A 21,101-nucleotide genomic window follows, 5' to 3' on the forward strand; every position below is an offset into this window, starting at 1 on the left:
AGCTTTATAACAGATTTGAAGAAGTGCTTTTCTCCAAAGCTTTTCTGCTGTTCATCTACATTAGGAAAAATGTCTTTACTGTGAGAATGGTGACACACTGGAATAAACTGCCCAGGGAAGTGGTGGAGTCACCCTCACTGGAGGTGTTCAAGGAACGTGTGGAGGTGGCATTGCGGGACATGGCTTAATGGGCATGGCGGTGTGTGATGTGTGTTGGGTTTTTTTGTTTGTTTGTTTTTCTTTTTGTTGATGGTTGGACTTGATGATCTTACAGGTCTTTTCCAGCCTTGGTGATTCTGTGATTCTGTGTGTGTGTGTGATTTGTTGCTCCTGTAATAAAAGAGTAAGCAAGTGTACCTAATTCCTCCTAACATGGGCATGACCAGGGTTGCCCCCCACAGCCAAGGCCTAAAACTCACCACGGGGCGAAAGTGTGGGTGGACGGAGGAGTGGGTGGGTGCAGAGGCCGGACGGGCGTGGAGGCAGAAGGGGTCTCCAGCAGAAGCTGAGGGATGACTTTTCCCTGCTGTTGCAGCCACCTTTCTCCAGGAGCGGTCCGGGTCCTGGAAAGGCTGGAGCTGCATCAAGCAGGCTGGGACATATTCAAGCACGTCACTGAGACCAACAGGCAGCAGCAAGAGCTGCAGCGGCAGCCGCCCTGGTAAGTACCTCCAAACAGGGAAGGTGCTTCCCCCGGCTGCAGGGCCAGCCCGGGGCGGGGAAGAGGGGACTTCTCTGACACTCCTCGTGAGACAGAAGCAGGTTTTGGAGCCTGGCGTTGGACTGGAGTTCCCTGATGCCGGAGAGGGGCTTGCGGGGGACCTGGCTGGAGAGAGAGGGATCCCTCTGATGGCTGGCTCTGCCCTTTCCAACCCAGAGTCTGTCCTCCCTTTGCAGAGGCCTGGCACCAAGACGCCTTGCCCCGAGGGGGGAATACCTGTTTGGGACAGCCAAGGTCTCGCCCCACCTGACTCAGCCCCAGGCTGATCCGCTGCACGGAAGGCAGAAGGGGCAGTATGGAAGAGGAGCAACACAGTAACTGAGCTCTTGGGAACCTACTTGCAGAAGCCCCTCGCCGCTCCCGGCCCACCCGTGCGTAACCACACAGCATCACACTGCGCCCCTGAAAGTAGGGATGGGGCAGGGGAGGGCACCGGCCCGACCTGGACCCTCTCCACAGGCCACTTCTCCGCAGGCTGAGGGTGAGGCCACTTCTCCGCAGGCTGAGAGCCAGGCCCCCCCGCACCTGGGGGCTCCTACGCCTCAGCAGGAGCTGACGGCCGCAACCCCAGGCCCCCGCAGTCAGTGGCTCGGCCTGGTGCTGGTGTTACAGAACATCCTGAAACGCAGGGTCAAAGTAGTGTAAAAGGAATGGAAATAATGTGAAGAAGATACTTAGTAATGCGTGCACCTGGTATGTAGACATAAAATTACAGTTAAAAACTGTCTCCACTAACTAACAGTAAGGATTACCACAAGGACGAAGTCTAGGAAAATAGAATGGAGTGCGAAAACTGTTTTAAGGCTGACCTGCCTCATTGTCGTGTGAAACCCACACCTCCTAGCTAGAAAACGCCCCCAACCCAAATAAGCCCCCTCCCCTCTGGGCATGCGTAGGGAATTGGAACTGTATCTGTAAGATGAAGTAAGAAAGGTACTAACCAATAGTTAGTTAAGGGGTAGGAGCAGTAGGCGTAACTAACATTGTCACCTGTTTTAAATCCCTGTCATGATTTCAGCCCGGGGTGCATGCTGGCTGGAGAGATCCCCCACGCACCCGGTGCCGAATGAAGTAATGCCTGCTCTTTAATAGACCAGTGTGAAGGGGTTTCATTCCCGATTTCGGTGACACTGGCACTGAGGGAGGGAGCAGGAGGGCGCCCGACCGGGGCTGGGCTGGGCACCTTCCGCCTGTTCGTGCTGCGAGGCCTCAGGGCGAGGGCCCGCGCCTTCCCCTGAGAAGGCCCAGCACGGCCCGCAGGGCGGGATGGGCCAGGAGCAGCTGTGCCCCGAGGGCCCAGACAGGCTGGGCTGGGGCCCCCCATCAGTGCTGATGTTCTGGGCTGAAAATGGGAAAATGGGGAAAAACTTTGCCGTGCGTGTTTACTGGAGGCTTGTGGCCTGATGCTCTCAGGCCCTGGGTGCCAGCGAGGCTTTCCAGATGGCTGAGTAACGCCGTGCGGCTGTGAGCGGTGGCACAAACTGCTCCGGTGGCCTCGGGTCCCTGGAGGGGGACGTGGATCGGGGACGGGGCTGGGAAGGGCTCTCGGGAGAAGGTCCTTGCTAGAACTGTTCGAGGACCATGAGTGAGTTCAAGTGATGGAGAATGGGGAAATCCTGCATTTCGGGGCCTGTGGGGATCCGCAGGGTGCTGCGTGTCTGGTCCCTGCCCCGCAGCGTGTCCCCAGCACGTGTCCCTGTGTCACAGCAGCCCTCTGTGAGGCGCCGCGCCCCGCACGGGTGTCACAATGGCCAGGCTCTATATCTTCCCAAGGGGCTGGTGCTGCCCCAGTTTCTCATGGCGTTCGCAGGAGGAGGACCCAGAGAGAGCAGTGCGTCCATCTGGGGGATCCTGCTGCCCTGAGGAGGATGAGAGCACTCAGAGGTGAGGCGGTGGTGGGGGGCTGGGGGCTGCTGCCTGCTGGGGGCTGCGTCCCCGTCACCTCTCATCCTGCTGCCAGGCACCTCCGAGAGGGCTCTGGCTCCATCCTCTCCCTGCCCTCCGTGGGGCAGCTGGGGACTGCTCAAAGACGACCTGGCCCGGCCAACTCTTGTCGGGGCTGCCCAGCCCCAGCCCTCCCAGCGCCTCCTTGCAGGGTCCCATGTCCATGTCCCGCCCAGCTCGGGGCCCCCGTGCTGGACTCGCTCTAGCACATTGCTGCCATTCTGTCACTGGGAGCCCAGAATGGATCCAGTCCCCCAGTGCGGTATTCCCAGTGCGGTCTTCCCAGTGCCGCAGTGAGGGGAAGACTCCCTTCCCTTGTCCCAGTGACTGCCCTCTTGCCAGTACAGCCCAGCACGGGCTGTTAGTGCTGGGAGGGGCTGGGAAGATCCTCCCCCCTCCCTGGTGCAAAGCCCTGCAGCCAGCAAAATGATTTCTTTCTTTTCTTCCAGCTCTCTGCCCGTGCTTTGGTTCTCAGTCCAGACCTGCACATCCTGAGGATGGAGGCAGGGCAAAGAAGGCTGTCCCTGAAGCCGTCACTACCTTTGTGGCTAGTGGGGCTTCTCTGCTAAAGCGGCTGCAAGACCATGAGGTGAGACAAGGGGGCTCGAGGGCTCCCCTCCAAGCCCTTGACTTCCCCAGGTGCCGTGGCAGAGGGGGATCTCGCGTGATGGCACCTCTGCCCTCCTGCAGGCGCTTCGTCCCCAAGCGCCGATCCTGCTGCTCCAGCTGGACTAATGCCACTGCTCCCTCCCTCCTTTCCCTGGGAGCTTGCAGTGCTCTCCTGGACAAGGCAAAGCCTCTGGCATAAATCCCAGCATCTCTCCAGCACCTTTGCCCAAGTGTTCAAGGCCCCACCTTAGCTTTGGTTCCAGAACTGTCCCAGCGCCTGGGCTCCTGCCTGTGCGAGGGGAGCGACACTGTGCCCCAAGGTGCAGGGAGTTCATGGCTCCCCCTCCTCAGGGACTGGTCTCATTCCCACATCTTCCCCTTCCTCGCCTGGCACTGTCCATCTGACCTCCACCATCCCCCATCCTCAGGAACGACTTCCTAGGCTCCCGCATGGCCCTTTACCCTGGTGGAATCAACCTCCCTGTCTGGCTCTCTGGTAGTGTCAGAGGTGCTGTGGAAGATCTTGCCGTTCCCCATGGCTGTCCTGACCGATGCCTGCAGCTCGTACCTCGTGCCCATGGCAGAGAGATGATTTGGGGGGCAGTAGGTCTCTCTCGTGGGTCCCTGGCAACGAGGGCAAAGCAAGTCCCATCACTCCTATGTGTGGTCTGTCCCCAGGGTGACCGAGTGGAGACATACCGGGAGCTGGAGAGCTTCTTGCAAGGAGACGATGGCAGTTTGCAGAGCGGTGTCGTGAACCGCCTGATAGCAGAGGTGTCCAGTGACATGCGAGCAGCCCAGGTGAGCTTGTTCTCTTTCAAGGCCGCCAAAGCAGCCTGCCTCTGGCCCTGGTTTTTGGGGAAATCCAGAGCAGCACAGAGATGTTCCTCAACTATTCAGACCCAGTGGAGGTCCGAAGGGGACTCCTCCTAATAGGGAATTTGAAGAGGAGATGCAGAGAGTAGTGCAGAGAGGTGGACGCGGGGCTGTTTCTAACTGAGTGAGAGCTGGGTTCAAGCTCACTTGAGGAACAGCCCTGGGAGCCCAGCAGCCCCGTGGAGAGGCCCCAGGGGGTCCTTGAGTCTGTGACAGTTTGTTCCTGGCATCTCTGCAGAGAGGGAGAGAAGGCAGCAGCACAGGGCTGTGCTAGGGAAAAGCCTCCCTCGTCTCACCGGGGAGCTGCTCGCCTACCCCAGGGTACAAGAGGCAGCAGGCGCCCGGCCTGAGCAAACTGCCCCGTGGGGTCTTGCAGGTGAGGCAGGGGCGTTCAGCCTGTCCGAGTGCCTCAGCCTTTTTCTCGGGAGTGTTTAACTTGTGGCACTTTTTCAGGGTGTGACAGATGATGTGAAGATGGCTGCTAGCGACGTCCTGGTGGCTCTGGCCCGCTCCCGCTTCCACTTTGTCATGTCTGAGCTCCAGAGCCACCTGAAGGCCATGGGGAAGGTCCCTGATGAGATCGTGCTCCTCACCTTGGGCAAAATGGCCCGCAGCTACGGTACGGCACCCTGGGCCTCTTGGTTTGGGTAGGGGTCTGTGATAACGGGGAGAAAGCACCCTCCCCCTTCCTGAAGGCTCTGTGTAGAACTGGGGGGCTATGAAGTCGCCATGCCTCCTTGCTCTGTGCCAGGGCTGGCCGGCAGCTCTGCCTTACTAGCCCAGTCCTGGTTCCTGGAGGGTGGGAACCCACTGGAGACAAACCCGCAGGGTCTCTGCCCCGCACTGTCCTCCCCATTTCCCTAAAGGGCTTTCCTGTGTCCCCCTTGGGGAAGGCAGCCCTCCCCACACCCTCTGGCATGTCCCACATGGCCCAGCAGCCCCAGCCTTGCCAGGGATCGACCCCAGTCTCCCGTGTCTCTCACTGACCCTCTCGGTCCCTCTGTCCCTGCCTTCTCTGCAGCCCTGCGGTGCATCCCCTTCGTGGGAATGACGCTGCTTGCCCTGCGTGCCATGCTGAGCCGGGTGGGGAGTGGCCGGATCCTGCGCGCCGTCTGCAGTGGTGAGTGTCCCCTCCTTAGCTGGGGTCCCAGGGTCAGGGGCTGGGGTGGCCATTGATGCCTCCATGTGATCTCAGAGGGAACATGGCAGGTGTCAGCCCACAGTGAGGTCAGGCCTTGGCGATCCCAAACCGCTGTGAGTGTGCAGAAGGAGCGGGAGAAGCCCCGGAGGTTTCTGTGGGTAGGACGTGACGGTGCTGCACAGGGGAACTCCTGGGTCCCTTCCCATGGCTTCTGTTCCCCTGTTTCCCCTGGGAAATACTGGAGGGGAACAGGCCATTGAGGAGGAAAAGGATGGGGAGGAGGAGAGAAACAGTGGGCTGTTTGAAACCAGACACCTCAAGGGCACAGCTTGGCCTCAGATGCAGATCTGGTCCTGGGCTGAGCCCTGCCGAGCCTGGGACCATCCTTAGAGCAGGCTTGGGTGAGGGTGCAAGGTACTGTCCCTGCTGCAGACTCTCACGTGCTGCCCTTCCCTTTCTCCTGGTGCAGTTCTGGAGCAATGGTCAAAAGGGGTCAATACATACTTCGGCAGCCAGGAGCAATGCCCCTTCCCTCGCAATGTGGAAGCGCAGCTCTGTGAAGACATTTACCCAGTCTTCCGTTACGCGCTGGTAAATTGGCTGGGCTGCGAGGAAGAAGAGGTAAGAAGTGCTGCTTTCCACGCCTGGGGCCACAGCAGGGATGTCCACGTTGGTGGGTCTGTCTGTGGCTGGTGGGGTGCGAGCAGAGGGGTGAGGGGAGGGAGCGGTCTGAATGAGAAAGCATCCCAGGCCGGGAGCCTGCTGTCACTGTGCCTGGGGCTGGAGGCTCTCTGGCAGGAAGCAGCTGAGTCCTGGGGCCTTTCTGCAGGGAGGGCTGGGGTGCGAGCGTGGGGAACTGCTCTCTCTCCTCTGGAGTGAGCCCTTCTGCTGCAGGGCAGAAGGGAAAGGGAAACCCCTCCCAGTGGGAAGGGCAGACTGGTGTGCAGGCGATGCTGAGTGCTAGGCAGACCTTCAGCCCTCCAAGCAGAGCCTCTCCCTTCCCTCTTCAGGACAAGCAGGCTGTGCTCAGGGCGGTGGCTGCCATGATGGAGGTCCTGCTGCGTGAGGAGCAGCACCGCGAGCATGCCTGGGAGCAGCTCCTCTGGCTGCTGCACCAATCTCAGGAGGTCCGAGACACCTCCCGGGTCAACAAGGTGAGGTGTTGCGCAGGGCCCGGCGTGGCTGCTGGGGTGGGTCTGCGCGAGTGCCACGAGGCACTGGGGAGCTGTGGGGTGCCAGGAGGAGCTGGGAAGGCCTTAGAGAAGGAACAGGGAGGGGGAGAGCAGAGGAGGCCTGAGACTTCCCCTCACTCTTTGGGCAAGAAAAGAGAAATGCGGGGAGGGGCCAGAAGGGAGGCAAGAGTCCCCCGGGCTTGTCTTCTCAGGAAGGGAGGCATTGCCATCTCTGTAGGGCTCTGTGCATGGGAAGAGCTTTGCCCTAATGCCCAGGGCCGTGTCCAGTCCCGTCCAGTGAGGGCTGAGGTCTGATGAGTGGGAAGTGCCGGGAAACGGAGTTGTCAACAGCGGGCTCTGTTCAGAGGAAAGAGACCCTGCCGATGCTGCTCTGAGGGGAGGGCAAACAAGAAGCCCCATCCAGGAGGGTTTGTGGTTTTCCCTGGGAGCTGCTGTTAGGGACTCCCCTTCTCCCAGATGTGCCTTTAGGTAGCTTTAGCCTCCTCTTCCTCCCCCGTTGTCTCACAGACCTTCCTGCAGGCCAGGAACATGGCAGGATTTGTGAGACAGGTGCCACGTAGGTTCCTTAAGGCTGCAGGAGGCCTGATCCTGGCTGTTCGGAATGGGCCTGAGGGGCAGCCCTGTTCCCACAGTGATTTCCCTCTCAGCCAAGTCGCAGCAGGACTCTGGGAGAGGAGGGCAGAGAGCACCCTTTCTTTTCAGTCCCCCTCAATGCTGATGCAGATTTCTTTAAAACAGACCTTGTTCCCACAGCTCCCTGACGTGACCAAAGAGCCTGGCCTGGCCCCTAAGGCAGAACTTCCCTGCTGCATCGCGCTGCAGGGTAAGGAGAGGAGACTGGGCGATCCCCCGTCGTGCTGTGGCGGCTCTCTCCCTGTCCTCGGCAGTCAGAGGCAGCTGCCTGCTAGTGCAGAATGCGATTTCTTCCCTGCAGCACGAATATGCCCTGAGGAGACGGGCATGTTTCTGCACTCCCCGGAGAGCGGTGGGAGCAAGGCCGGTCGCGTGGCAGCCCTGGGCCTGCTGGGAGCGCTGGCCCACTCTGACGGTCAGTGCCATGGGCCAGGGACAGAAGGCAGGGGTTGGGGCTGCTGGGCTGAGAGCAGGAACGGGCTGAAAGCAGTGCACCTGCACCCAAAAGGAGCTGCAAAGAGCGGGTCCCCCAGCCGAGCTGACGCCCTGTGACAGGGCTCGAGCTCTCCTCCAGCAGTTAGAAATGGTGCACACCAGGGATGATGCTCCAAGCTCAGTAACACGGGCAGGCTGGTGGGTGGGCGGGTGGGCTGGTGCACAGGAGCTGCTTGTACCCAAGTCATTTCTCACGTGCTCTGTGTTACCATATTACCATAGCTTTCAGTCCCTATAAAACAGCTGTGCCTCTAGAAATGGAGTCGCTCTGGCTACACTGCTGCCTCCTGTGAAGTCAGAGTCAGGCCCCGCTTTTCTGTCCCGTTGGTGTGCGAAAAACTTGGAAGCTTCTGCCATTGGGGCTCTGCCTCAATGCACACCTCTCCATATCTCTTCCAGCACCTGCAGTGAGAGAGAAGCTGCCCCAGGTGATGGAGGCCGTGGAGTCAGTGTGCAACCACCCCAGTGCCCAGGTGAGCTGGTTTGGGAAGGGACAGTGCCACCAGGGGAGGCAGAGGAAGCCTTTCCCTCAGGGCAGAGCTGGGGTGCCTGGGGAAGTGCCGGCGCATTGCCCAGGCAGTGGGTGATGGCTTCTCCCTGGGGAGAGCTGGCATAGTGGAGCAGGGAGGTCGCTGTGCTCTGTGGAGCAAATGCCCGTCCAGCCTGGTGCTAAAGCCCAGCTCTGATGCCAGGAGCGAAAGCTTCTGCCGTGCGCTTGTCATCTCTCCGCGAGCCACAAAGGCTGCCCCCAAGCAAAGGCGGCTTCCCTTTGGATTTTGAACAGGAGGACCGTAACCACGCTCTCCCCTGGCAGGTGCGGAGGGCAGTTCTGGAGTTCATCCGGGAGCTGCTCAGCTCTGGCTCCCAGAGCTGCTGGGCATGGGATGTGGTGGGGCACATCTTCAGCGAGTTCAGCCGGACCTCAGGCAGACTGGTAAGGGCAGAGCGAGACACCTGGGGCTTCCAGCAGTGCCTGGCCTGTGCTGAGAGCTTCTGCAGGCATCCTTGAGCATGGAGAGCTCCACGCTGCAGGGCCATCAGTGCCGGCGCTGCCATTGGAATGACCTGCAAATGGCTGTTCCTCGTGTGTGTGTGTGCTGATGTTGGTGGAGACGTCAGTGAATGATGAGGGTTTGCACCCGGGCGTGCCACCTGGGACTGTGGGGCTGCCTGCGCACCCCACAGGCTGAGCTGTGCCCACAGACACCTTCAGCAAAGCTGCCTTGCAAAGGGAGGGGTCTTCTAGGGACAGGACATCCTCCATCCTTAAGTGCTCACAGACAATCAGCAAAACACAGCCACTGCAGCCACATGGGCCTGGCTAGAGGATCTTTCTGTGGTGTTCTCATACTCTGGCCCTCCAAAGCATGCCCTGCCCATCCAATAGCAGTCTGGGGACCCGCATCACTTCTGGCAAGGGGACAGGCCGTCTGGCAGTCCCTTTGGTGAGTGTTTCCATCTGGGTGCCCAGGAGATGAAGGATGGGCATGGCTGAGCCTTTTGCTGACTTGCTGAGGACCTTCCCTCTGGCTAGAGCCTCCCTCCAACCGGGGGATCTGTGCGTGTTGCTTTGCTCCAGGGCTTTCTAGTCCTTCCCAGGGTCTGGGAAGTGGTTCCCGAGCTGGGTCTGGCCGTTCTTGTCCTCCTTCTGGAGGTCAGTGCTCCTGGGAGGTTGGCGCAGGAGCACTGGTGAGGCCATGCCTGAGCCTTGTCGGTCGGGAGCTGAGAGTAACAGGGGTTTTGCCAACTCTGTCTTACAGGTGGCAGGAGGCCTTTTTGCCTGGGTAACACCGGAGGAAGGAGCTCTTCGAGCCCTGTGTGTGGACATCCTGGGCTCGCTGGACGTCTCTCTGAGAGGGATGACCAAAGTAAGTCACCCTGTGCCCTGCTGCTGTGGCCACTTCTTGCCTTCAGGACATTTTTCTTCATGCTTCCCCATGCTGTGAACCTCTCCCCTCACATGTGCTGAAGCACACAAGGCTCAGGGAACCGCAGACTGTCACTTTTGTCTTTGAGCTGAATAGAAATGCTGATGTGGTGAATTGCCCGGTTCTTCTCTGCAGCTCCTGTGGCCGAGGTTGCTGCAGTACGTAGTGCCAGCCCAGTACAGCGGCATGCTGATCCCACTCTCCCGCTGTCTCCGAGCCCTAGTTGAGAGACGGGAGAGCGCAGGGTGTGAAGAAGACGAGGAGGAGCCTGACGCCGTGGACTCCCAGGAGCGAGGTAGAAGCTAATGGGTTCAGCCAGGGGCTTGGCCAGTCTGTGTCTACATGCACCCTGCCAGCCCTCAGCAGAAGCCTGGGAGAACCAAAGGGCGGAGCCAGGCTCTGCTGCTGGGCATGAGGGGCTCTGCCCTGCATTGCCCCTTGCCCAGCGCAGAGGCCTGCCTCTCCTGCTCGCAGCACTCTCCTGGCGAGCCGGGGCTTGTTCCTGGCCATGCTGGAGCTGCCTTCGTCCCGTGCTGGGCAGCCCTGGGGATTTCTCCCGGGTCAGCGCCGTGGCAGCACAGCTGCTCTCAGCCCTCAGCCCTGTGCGGGGCATCGGAGGCGCGATGGGCAGGGCACGGAGGGGGCTTGTTGGCTCACCCAGCCTTTCTTCCTCCCCACAGCCCGGCTGCCGGCTCCCCAGGCCCTGCTGGCTCGACTGCTGGTGAGTAGTGGGGCCCGGGGGAAAGAGCTTTTCTGGCCAGGGGTGGTGGGGGAGCCCAGGGCAGAGATGCTGTTGAGGCCCGTGCTGGGATCCCCCAAGGAGGAGGCAGTGTGCCTGAGACTGCCTGGGCCTGTCCGGTATCCCACTCCTTTCTTGGGGCTAGCAGCACCCCGGGTGCAGGAGCGGCATCGAGCTCCCTCCCTCCCTCCCGGGAAAAACTGCAGCTCTGGTGGCAGGAGTGACCCTTCTCTCCTGCCCTCGCCTAGGTGGTGGCAGCAGCTCCTCACAAGAGCGGCGAACGTGCAGTCGCTGCCTTGCAGCTGCTGCAGGCCCTGCATGGCAGGATACACCGAGCCTTGGGGGTGGTGTGGACTACCGAGATCCCCCTCCTGCTGCAGTACTTGGAAGGTAAAGTGCGGGTGGGGAGGGAGAGGCTGGGGGGAGGGAAGGGGGTCAGGAAAATGCAGCTTCCCAGCGTGACGGAGGAGAATTGTCCCCAGTTCCCCAGCACTTGCTCTGCAGCCTTTCCCCTTCCAGGGAGCCAAAGCTGAGGCTGGGGGCAGCCGTCCCCCAGTGTCGATTTGGCCCAGGGGATGGATGGGGCTGTTGATGTCCTTTTGGAGGGCAGGTCTTGGTGGCACCCCCATGTCCTGGCCGGGATGGTGTTTGGGGGAGGGACAGGACTGGTGCTCCTGGAGGGGGTGCAGCCCCTGGCTTTGGAGAACCAAGTTGCCAGGCCAGGCCAGGTTTGCAGCAGCTGTCCTTGGCAATAGCCTGGGAGAAGAGCTGCAAATCAGTGGCCCTGACAAATGTTCCTGGGATCCCTCCTGTGTCTTTGGCCTCACAAGGGCTTTGGTGTAGGTGCTTGTAGGCCCTTTCTAGCCTGATGGCCTGGGAATGTTGGGAGGTCTGACCGCAGAGGAGACCACAGGGCTCGTCTTTGGTGTGAGCTTAAATAGCAGCGACGGCTTTTGCTTCCTCTTGCTTTCTAGAGAAAACCAAGAGGTCCCTGGACTCTGCAGAGTGGGAGCATCGTGTGCTCAAGGTACAGCATCCTTGGGGGGTGTCACAAATAGAGGGGGAGAAGAGGGAACAGACAAAGTTGTGGGAGGAAGCTCGGGGCTGCCTGTGTAGGCAGCAGGAGTTGGGGGCACCTCCTGAGTGCCCTGTGCCTCCCCCCGCAGTAGGTGCCTGCCCGCTCAGAGGAGCTGCTGTCTGCACCCGTGCCATGGCTGATGGCTAATGCACTCTATCGCTGTGGCACACGCCTTAGCACTGCCTCCTCCTCTATGTCTGGCATGCCGGGGGGGTCTCGCCTGAGGTGTTAGGAGAAGAGGGAGGCTGGTGAAAAGAGGGCTGGGTGGGGCAGGGGAAGAGTCTGCCGTTCCCAGTAGCTCCCCCCAGCAGTGTCCCGGGACATGCGAGCGTAGAAAGCATCCTGGCCAAGGGCAGGGGAACACTCGCTTCCTCTCTGTTCCCCACAGTTCCTGCGAGCGTCGCTGGAGCCCATCGAGGACAGGGCCTGGACCATGGGCCTGAGCCAGGAGCTGAGCCAGCAGCTGGGCAGCTCTGCCCCTGGCTCCTGGGAGAAGGTGTGTCTCCTGCCCCGCGCCAGGGCTGGGGCTCTGCCCACGCAGGCGGTTTTCATTGCTTCCCCTTCTCTTGCCCCCAAAATGCGCCTCCCTGGGCTACTCCAGTGGCTGGCTACCACCAGGGGTGGTCGGGTCTGTCTGGGGCCAGACCTTTCCTGACAGGTCGGTCCATGACCACATCTCGGACGTGGCCTCTTCTCTTGCAGCTTTTCCTGTACAAGGCCCTTGGGACAGTGCTGGCAGCTTGTCAGGATCTCAGACACGTCCAAGGGCAGGTGCTGAGGTTCCTGCAGGAGACAAACCCTGTGCAGCTGTCTGAAGCCCAGGTGAGGTGATGTTCATGTCCTGCGCATCCCCTGCCTGTTCCTGGGGGAGAGGCAGGGCTGCTCCAGACCTCGATTTCCCCCTTGCTGCCATTTCCCCCTTGCCGCAATGTCCTGCCTGGCCGTTGTTGCTGGCCATGGCCGAGTGCCTGGGCTGGAGCCAACTCCCTGTTTCTCTGTGGTTGCAGGGAATGATTTCTGTTGTGTCCCACACGGCTGAGAGCCACTTCCATCTGGTCTTGGACACAGTGAACATGTTCTCCACTGCTTTCACCAGAGGCTGGTTTTATCAGACTTCCATGGGCTGGAAGGTAAAGGAGCCAGGGTTTCCCTGTTTGGCTTTCCTTTTTTGGCCTTCTTTCACTTCTACACCTGCAGCAGCCAAGTTGTGGCAGCTGCCTTGAGATAAGCATTCGTGTAAGAGCTAGCCGAGACCTCTGTTTCAGAGGGGACGTCCTGACATTGGGGCCCCTGAGGTGTCTTTGGAGAGGAGGGGGTTTGACACCGGGTGGATCAGAGCCACCCAGCTGGGGCAGCTGCAGCGGTTGCTTGCTTGCAGCCACCTTGCCCCTGACTTAACTTCAGCAGGAGCTGGCGACAAGGGGGTGGGCACGGTGTGACACTCTGACCCTTCCCCAAAGCTGAGAGCCAAGAGCAGGAGCCTGGTGAAGTCTCACTGGCTCTGCTCCCCACCTGGGGGCTGTGGGGAAGCCTTTCAGGGCAGGGCAGGGCCCTACAGAGAGAGCGGTGCAGCCTGGCCTGGGGAGGTGAGCAGAGTGGGCTCATCTGCACCCCTGACGAGCACGGGCTGCGTGTCTGAGCAGGACCGTGACAGGCTCTGTCAGATACCTTTCCACAGAAAGGTTCCAGGCAGCTCCCCGACCTCTCAAATCAGTGGTAAAAGAGCCAGCAGTGTGTGCGATGCTGGCTGCACCTCATCCCCATCCCCATGCGAGATCCCAAGCTGTGGGATGGGAACAACTTCTGGCCTTGGAACTCGCAGCTCGAGGAGTGGCCTGGGGAGCTGCTGGGAGGTGCCCAGGGAAACAAGGAGCTGGTGAGGGTGCAGGGCAGGGCCTGCCGCAGGAGCCTGCCAAAGTCCCGGGGCTGACCTCTCAGGGCATCTCTGTTGACACAGGTCCAGCAGCAGCAGAAGATGGAGAGCGCCCAGGCCATTCGTGCTGCTCTGATGTGCACCTACAGCGGCATTGCACTGCGTGCCCCCAAGGAGCAGCTGCTCACCCGCGTGGATAAAGAAATCGTGGGCAACATCCTGCGGCTCTCCAGAGCTAAACAGAGGGTAGGAGCATGGGGCACACAGGGCAGGGATGCCTGGGTGTCCCAGCTTCAGCCCCTTGGGGCTGGGGTGCACCGAGGTGGACGGTCCCTTTCTAAAGATCTCCCAAGGAAGGGTTTGTCCTCAACGTCCAGATCCAGCCCCCCATGGGTTTCCCCTGCCCATGCTCTTCTTCCACCTCTCAGCCCTTCAAAGAGTTGAAGGGGTGCTTTGCTCTCTTTGGCCTCAGGACTTGCAGCTCAAGCTCGCCCTGGTGCAGAGCATCACCGAGGTCAGCTGTGCCATCCAGGCTGTGGGCGACTGCGGCAGCTTTGAGCTGTCCTTAAAGCAGGAGGCAACGTGGACCTTGCTGGTGAGTGCCTGTAGCCGGGGCGGTCGCACGGGGGAGTTTTGGGCTGTGCCATCGGACTCGTTACCCCAGAGGCACGATGGTCTCTGGGCTTCACGTGAGCTCCTGGAGCTGTGTCCGGAGCTGGTGGGGCTCTTGAGTGCTGGTGCTGGGTGGCTGTGGTTGGGGAGCAGGGGCCCTCCTGCAGTGCCTTTGGGGATGCGTGGGGGTGACGGGGCAGTGTCTGCCCAGGCCTGGCAGCAGAACGTGTCCCCAGGGGAGGCGGGAGGGCTGTCTCGTGCCCCTGCCAACTCTGTGCTTCTCTCTCTGGGACTTGCAGGACTGGATCAAGGGGGAGCCCTGGGACTCCCTGGTGTATGGAGTGTTCCAGGCCCTGGAGGAGTTGAGGTGAGGTCTGTTCCCCGGGCTGTGGGGACTCCCAGTGTGCCCCATCCCAGCTGGCTGGGGCAGCCCCAGTGGCCTTGAGCATGGGGCCGGGAGCTGCTGGGGCTGTGGAGTGGGAGGGTGTTCCCCATGTCGGGTGTCTCCCACAGGAAGGGAGCCCCCGAGGTTCCTTAACCTGGGGGCAGGGGTTTGCCTGCTGCCTGGGAGGAGGCAGGAATTGCTGGCGCTGAAGGCAGTGCTCGCTGGCATGGGCGGGGGTGTGTTGGATTTGGGGCCCTCGATTAGGAGGAACCCAGGTGTGGTTTGAGCCACTCTGGAGACAGTAAATCTCCTTTGTGTTTTCTCTTCCTTTTTCCTCTGGCCAGCAAGCTGAGGCCACCTCTGAGGCGGGAGGAAAATCACAAGCTGCTGGCAGTGTGCTGCCAGACTGTCTTGTCCTGTCCTTCCAAGGAGCAGATGAAAAAGGGCAGGAAGACAGTGAGGGCAGCTGTGAACATGCAGGTACCCGCTGGCCAGTGCCTGCCCACCCCTGGGTCAGGATCCCACCTCAGTGCGCCCCGGCAGCCCCCATGATGCAGAACCTCAGCTCTGCTTTCCTGCTTTCAGCTTCTGCACAGGAGATGCTTGGAAGATCTGGGCCATCTCCTAGAAACCTTTCTGGAGGCAGAGGTGACCTCTGCCTGCTTTGATGACATGGTCCATGTGAGTAGCCGTGGAGCAAGAGGGAAAGTGTTTCAGGGGCAGAGAGTGGAGGCCTTAGAGGGTGTTAGGAGGTGGATACCTTTCCTGCGGGAATGTGGGGCTTTGGCTCCTTGCTCTGAGGCTGTGCGTCTGGCCGGGGCCAGGGGCTGAGCTGGGGGACGGGAGCGCCCGGCCACTGCAGCCTCTGGCCAGGCAGAGCAGTGGGCCCTGTTGGAGGGAAAGCCCAGAGCCAGCCCTGAGCTGGCTGAGAGCAGCCTGGAGGAAGGCTGGAGTGGGGAGACGCTGGCAGTGTAGCAACAGCAGCCTCAGGGCAGAGGCAGCTGGAGGGAGCGAGGCAGTGGAGGCAGCAGTGCCAGTGCTCGGTGGGGCTGGGGTTGGCACTGGGAAGGGGCCAGAGAAGGAGGGAGTTGGAGAGGGATCTCCGGGAGAGAAAGATGCCTGTTGTGAGAGAGATGCACCCTGCCTCAGGTCCTGAAGGGCTGGCTCACCTCAGCCAACGAATGGGAGCGGGAGAGAGCCCTGCAGGTTTGTGCCCATGTGCTGGGAGCTTGCAAGGAGCGATTCGAGCTCATGGTGAGTAGAGCCCCCTCGCGTGCCCTGGCGCCCTTTTCCCACCATTCATGGCCCCAGAAGGGAGCCCTGCCCAACTGGGTGCTGGGTTTTGGGGCTCCAGGGATTACGGGGCAGCCCTTCTGCCTGCCCCTCTGCCCGGTCGCTGCTCAGGGAGCAGGATGGGCGATAGAAGCGAGCGGGTGCTGGGGCTGCCTGCGACCCTTTTCTTGCTGCTCTCCCCTGCAGAGAGGACGTCCTTGCAAGCGGTTCGGCTCCCTGGTGGGATTGCTGGCAACTCTGACCAGCGACTGCCTGGCCACGTCCCGCCAGAGGGCATGGGTCTGCCTTGGCTACCTTCTCCAAATGCAAGGTAAGGAGAGTGGGCGCTTCCCAGCCTTGCTCAGCCTGATCCTCCCTCCCTTCCCGGCCTGGCACCACTGGGATCCTGCAGGGCCAGGCCCTGTCCCCAGGAGGGAAGCGGGAGGCAACGTGCTTGGCTGGTTTTGTGCCCCCACCCTGTTAGCCCTCTGCCTCCCTGGACATGTCAGGAAGGATCCCTGGGAGAGGGTCGCTGAGTCCCACCTCCGCAGCGCATGTGTGCAGTTGGTCAGGGCCATCCCCCACTGCTGTCTGAGAGCAGGACATTGCCACCAATGCTGGGGACTGTCCCCCTCCATGTCTGCCCCCCTCCATGTTCCAGGAGAGACAGAGGGTGGTCAGACAACTCGCTCGGATGAGGCCCCTGACATTCCAGAGGGTGCCTTCCCCCTTGCTCCCTGCCTTGAGCCTGGAGAGACAGGCAGCTCCCCAGGCAAACTATCCAAACTCATCGCCGCCAGGGAAGAACTCTCCTGCTGAGCACAAGAGAGGAAACCAATTTGCTGCCCAGAGCAAACTGGGCAGGGAAGAGGGATCTGAACTGCAGGCCCGGGGCGTGCCGCAAAGGGTTGTGTTTGAACCGTTTCCTCTTCAGGCAGCAGGGTCTGCCTGTGCTGAGGCAGTCACGGGGAGGTTTCCTGCCTCCCAGAGACGATGGTGGCCTGTGTGGGAACAGGGGACACAGCTGCTGGGATCAGAGGCCAGTAGCTGCTGAAACCCTGAAGCCCCAACAAATGGTTCGAGGAGGAAGAGGGCTCTTTCCAGCCCGGGATTTGTCAGCCATTTATCGGGCTCAGGAAATCCTGCTGCACCGAGTTCAGGAGGGCCCTGGGTTTCCCTGTGGCTTTCACTGCCACCCCCTGGGTTCTCCTTTAGCAGTATCTAGGGCCAGAGGTTGCCTTTCTGTGGGCGTGACTCCCCTTTTCTTCTGGTGTTTGTTCCAGCCAGGACCATGGAGGTGGTGCCTCAGGCAGATGAGATCAGGTGCCTTGGTGAGGAGCTGAACAGCCCAGACACCGTGCAGACCTGCGCCAAAATAGCAAAGGTAACTGGCCCCAAAAGAGCGGGGTGGGGGCCCAGCTCCTGGGCTCCTGCACATCTCCCTGCTCCCCTCCAGCGTCCCTCGCTGTGTCCAGAGCAAGCTGTCCAGGATGGCTGTTGTTAGCAAGTAGCAGGAGGCTTTGAGACAAGACTGTCCTTCAGGCATGCTGGAGCAGATACCGTATATGTGTGCGTGTGTGATTGCTCTTGTCAGAATACAAATTTGGTACATAATAAGCAAACAACATGGGGGGCGACACTTCCCAATCGGGTAGCTGCATCAGATGTAAACAGCACTGTATGCATAGCAGGAGGAAAAAGTGATTGCCCCCTGCACGACTGCCGAACTAACGGTTCTGTCAAGTTTCCTTTCCATTCTGAATTGCTGGAGCAGAGCTGTGACGTGGTCTCTCTTGTTCCTGACTTCTCTCCAGGCTGTTTGCAAGTGCATCCCTCCAGCGCAGGCTACGGACTTTCTGACTGCGGTCCTGCCCAGCTTGCTGCACGTCACACCCACGTGTGTGAAGCCACTATGGAAGTGGGTGTTCATCTTCCTGGTGGAATGCAGGAAGGAAATAGTCCAGGAGGTAAAGGCGACCTTTTTCCCATTTGACTTTGTCTTTGCTCCTGTTGGCTGTTTAACGACACCCTGTGCAGTTGGCACAGGCTCAAGAAATGCCACCTGTGTGTCGAGCCAAGGGGCTGCTGAAGGAGTCAGGTGCCCTTGCAGAGGCCCTGCAAGGCGACTTCAGGGTCTCAAAGAGCGTGTTTGGTTTTGCTCTTGCATCGCTACACACATGCGGGGAGAGTTCTTCAAGCGTTGGGTGTGAAACGTGCCCGTGTCCTCTGTGTGCACAAGGGCACGCAGCTGCTCGTACGGTTGGGCCCAGGCACATGCAGTGACTGAGTCTGTGCGTGTGAGCGCGTGCATGTGTGCGTACGTGTGCGCAGTTGCCAAGAGCACACCCAGCTCCAGACGTGAGCCAGGGCCAGGCAGGGTGGAAGGGGTGAGGTTTCAAGCTAGGTCTGGACCCTGTGTCACGGGAGCAGGCACTGGTCCTGTGCTGAATGACTGTGTCTGGGCCCCGCAGGAGGGGGTAAAGGATGCACCGAGCCCTTCTTTCTCCTCCATTTCCATTCAGGTGCCAAAAATCCTGAAGACCCTTTGCACCTACATGCGGCAGAGCACCCACAGGCCCTTCCTGCTCTGGGCCGTGTTTCTCCTCGCCCACTTTCACCAGGAGCCCGTCATCAGCAGTCTCCTCCGGAAAGGTCTGCCCATGGACAGGTACGTGCACCAGCCACTTCCCCACTGTAGTCAAACAGAGACCCCACAGCTTGCGTGCACTGGGGTGGCCCAGTTAAGAAGCAGGTCTTTTTTCTGCCGGAGCTGTCTTGAGTGTTGCAAGACTGCGTGCTTGTGTCTCTGCCGTGACTGGGGCGTTGTAAGCCCCATTGCAGAGGAGGAGAAGGTTTGAGGGCACTGCAGGACTGCGAAGATACGGGCTCAGGGGTGAACATCTGTTCCCTTGCAGTGACACGGTGGAGCTGTGGAGGAGCCTGGGGAGAAGCACCATTGGGATTCAGGTCCTGAGGTGCTTAGTGGAGAAACTAAACAGAGCACGAAACAACTGCCTGGGGACCAACTCCTCCGCTTGTGAGTGGCACAACCATGAGACTGCTCTGGAGACTTTGATGGTACGTTCAATGGCAGACACGTTTCTGTAGCTTTGCATCTGCTTTGTAACTCCTGCTTCGGAAAAGGGGGAGTCAGGTGCCCTTTGCAGATGCCCCTGGAGACTCCCAGGGCGCTGTGCTGGGCCGGCCTCAAGCAGTGTGGGGAGCTGGGACAGTGTTGTGCTCCTGAGCCACAAGGCTGTCGCAGAAGTGACAATTGCGGACAGTAACCCCCCTGCCCCAGGCAGGCAGGGGAACCAGGCTGGTGGGAAAAGGCCTTGCCTGAAGAGGGGCTTCTTGGTCACGGTTCTCTGCAGATCACCCGTGCCATCTCCGAAGTGGTGCTTGCCCTGAGGAGCACGGAGGAGCTCAGGCAGCTGCTTCCCCACCTCCTTCCCAGCCTCCTGAGGTGGGCCAGCGAAACCCTGGGCGAGGAGCGGCTGCTTTCCCCCCTGGGAGAAGGCGGAAGACAACTGTTCCTCAAGGGCCAGGTGCTTGAGGAGAAGCCGTGCAGGTAAGGAGCCGAAGGGGCAGATGGAGGGGCTGGCTTCGGTTCCCCTCGCCAAGGCACGTGCCTTTGTGGGGTTGAGGGAGGGCTTTGCCTGCCCCGCTTCCTAGATGAGCAAACTGCTCGTCGTGGTTGGGTTTACTTCTGCTCCTTCATGGGGAAACTCCAGCTCCCAGGCAGGAAGGTCTGAGGCAGCTCGTGCTGTGGACGGCTGTCATCTTGCCTTCTGCATACCCTTGCATGCACGATAGCTTTGCACTCCCTCAGCGGACCCCCACCGGGGGGGAGCGTGACTCTTGCGGGCAATGGCATCATTCTTCACAAAATGCTGGTGGGAAGAGGTATTAGGTGTTGCCTTGGTTCTCTAGCATGGAGTCAGTCCAGGGGCGTGGAGTTTCTTCTGCTTCAGTGGGTTTGGGGCATGATGAAAATGCCAGTGTCGTTAGCTGCAGTCTACGAAGCATCATTCCCGGGGTATTTAGCTCTGCTAAAGAGAAATCTTCCCCTAAACTGCAGTGATTTGATCTTTCTTTGGTTTTGTGGTGCTGCTGCTGTTTTGATTTTTTTCTTGTTTTGTTTGACTGTGTTTTGACTGGGTTTGTGTTTTGTTTCTTTTGCCAGGGTTTTCCTTATGGCTTTAGAGTTGGTGCTAGGCAAATGCATGGCAGAGAAGTGGATGCGGCTGCTCATGAATCGGGCAGCGTGGGCTCTCCTTGAAGACCCCCTGACCCATTCTGATGGGGTGCGTCTCCTGACCAGGTAAGAGTCGCAGGGATGCACATGGCTGCCTCCTGCGGGGCTGTGCCCAGGGAAATGCCTGCAGGACCCTTCCAGCATGCCTGGGAAGCCGTCCTGAGCTGAAGAATAGTATCTGCATTGGTGTACATGAATTTTGGCAACCTGGCCTTCCTGGGTAACTGTGTGTCCCTCGCTTGTGCTCCCTTGCGCAGCGTCCTGGTCCATGCTGGGCTTCTATCACCCTGTCTGAAGCAGACCCTCTTCCCATGGCTGGATTCCTGCTCAGTTAAGCTGCGGGTGACAGCTACAGCCTTCTTTGCTGAGGTAAGGCAGGGGGTGGGGAAGGAAGGGTTCAGAGGGTTTTAGTGAGATCCGGCTCCTTGGGACGTCTGTTTTTGTGGGAAGATCCCTGGAGCGGAGCAGACAGGGGAGCGCCTGGCCAGGACCAGGTCCCCACAGCACTGCCTGTGTCCTTCCAGCTCTCTTGGGACTGCAGCACAACAAGGACCCGCGAGTGAAGCAGGCACTAGAGGAGTCTCTGCACGATACCTGTCCCCAGCCAGCACCAAGGAGTTAATTAAATAAAGCTCAGCACAAGATGCCTAAAGGGCAGTGTATCTTTTTTCCCCCGATGGCACCCTTGTGCTTGGCGGGACCACATGTGGGTGACACCGAGGCTGGGGGCTGCCAGCTGCATGGCCCCTCCCGGATCTTCGTGGGCTGGGCACAACGCAGTCATGCCGGGACAGACCCCAGAGCAGGGGTCTCCCCATGGGGTCCTGGGGCCTTGCCGTGCCCTCCCACTGCCCATGGGGATCCCCTTGCCACCCCTCCCACCACGGCACGACCACCTCTGGCACCAGCAAGGGCTGGCGCAGGGAACAGCCCAGGAGAGCCCTGACCATACCACCACAGCAGGCTTTGCCCTCCCCGGTGTCCTGCCATGCTGGGCCCCCCCACAGCACTTGCCCAGGGACACAGTGGGGGGGTATCAGGGGAAAAGGGGGGCACTGGGGGGAGTAGGGGGCACTGGAGGATGGGTGGGGAGAACCAAGGGAGGCACAGCAGTTTAGAGGGGTGTGGTCAGGGGGCAGAAGGGTGGCACTGGGGGACAAGTAGGGAATGTCGGGGGATCTTAAAGGGTCAGCTATGGCTCAGGGGCTGAGCAGAGGGACAGAGTGTAGCAGAGGGCTCTGGCTGGCCCATCGGACCCCTGCCCACCAACACAGGCCCCACTGGTGCTGGTCCCCAGCCCCGGCGGGCCTGGGCACATCTGTGTGGGGCAGGGGCAGCTCCACA

The 21,101-nt window shown here is 60.2% G+C and overlaps 1 protein-coding gene across 1 annotated transcript; it reads left to right on the forward strand.

Annotated features, from left to right (window-relative positions):
* The first annotated feature begins 654 nt into the window (after positions 1 to 654).
* Positions 655 to 20,400, forward strand: LOC132321172 (maestro heat-like repeat-containing protein family member 2B). The gene is made up of 35 exons (XM_059834753.1): positions 655 to 661; positions 2,532 to 2,605; positions 3,115 to 3,254; positions 3,953 to 4,075; positions 4,604 to 4,769; positions 5,172 to 5,270; positions 5,761 to 5,912; positions 6,302 to 6,445; positions 7,238 to 7,307; positions 7,419 to 7,532; positions 8,012 to 8,085; positions 8,427 to 8,546; positions 9,373 to 9,480; positions 9,676 to 9,835; positions 10,221 to 10,261; positions 10,528 to 10,669; positions 11,254 to 11,306; positions 11,746 to 11,853; positions 12,060 to 12,179; positions 12,365 to 12,487; positions 13,315 to 13,476; positions 13,703 to 13,825; positions 14,142 to 14,209; positions 14,572 to 14,707; positions 14,813 to 14,908; positions 15,377 to 15,481; positions 15,707 to 15,830; positions 16,783 to 16,883; positions 17,314 to 17,466; positions 18,022 to 18,167; positions 18,415 to 18,577; positions 18,874 to 19,070; positions 19,686 to 19,823; positions 20,015 to 20,126; positions 20,282 to 20,400. The coding sequence occupies exons 2-35, from the start codon at positions 2,590 to 2,592 to the stop codon at positions 20,318 to 20,320; spliced, it is 3,936 nt and encodes a 1,311-aa protein (XP_059690736.1). The 5' UTR covers positions 655 to 661; positions 2,532 to 2,589; the 3' UTR covers positions 20,321 to 20,400.
* Positions 20,401 to 21,101: the final 701 nt, after the last annotated feature.

This window comes from Gavia stellata, unplaced genomic scaffold (assembly GCF_030936135.1).
Source record: "Gavia stellata isolate bGavSte3 unplaced genomic scaffold, bGavSte3.hap2 HAP2_SCAFFOLD_162, whole genome shotgun sequence".
NCBI classification, from domain to species: domain Eukaryota; kingdom Metazoa; phylum Chordata; class Aves; order Gaviiformes; family Gaviidae; genus Gavia; species Gavia stellata.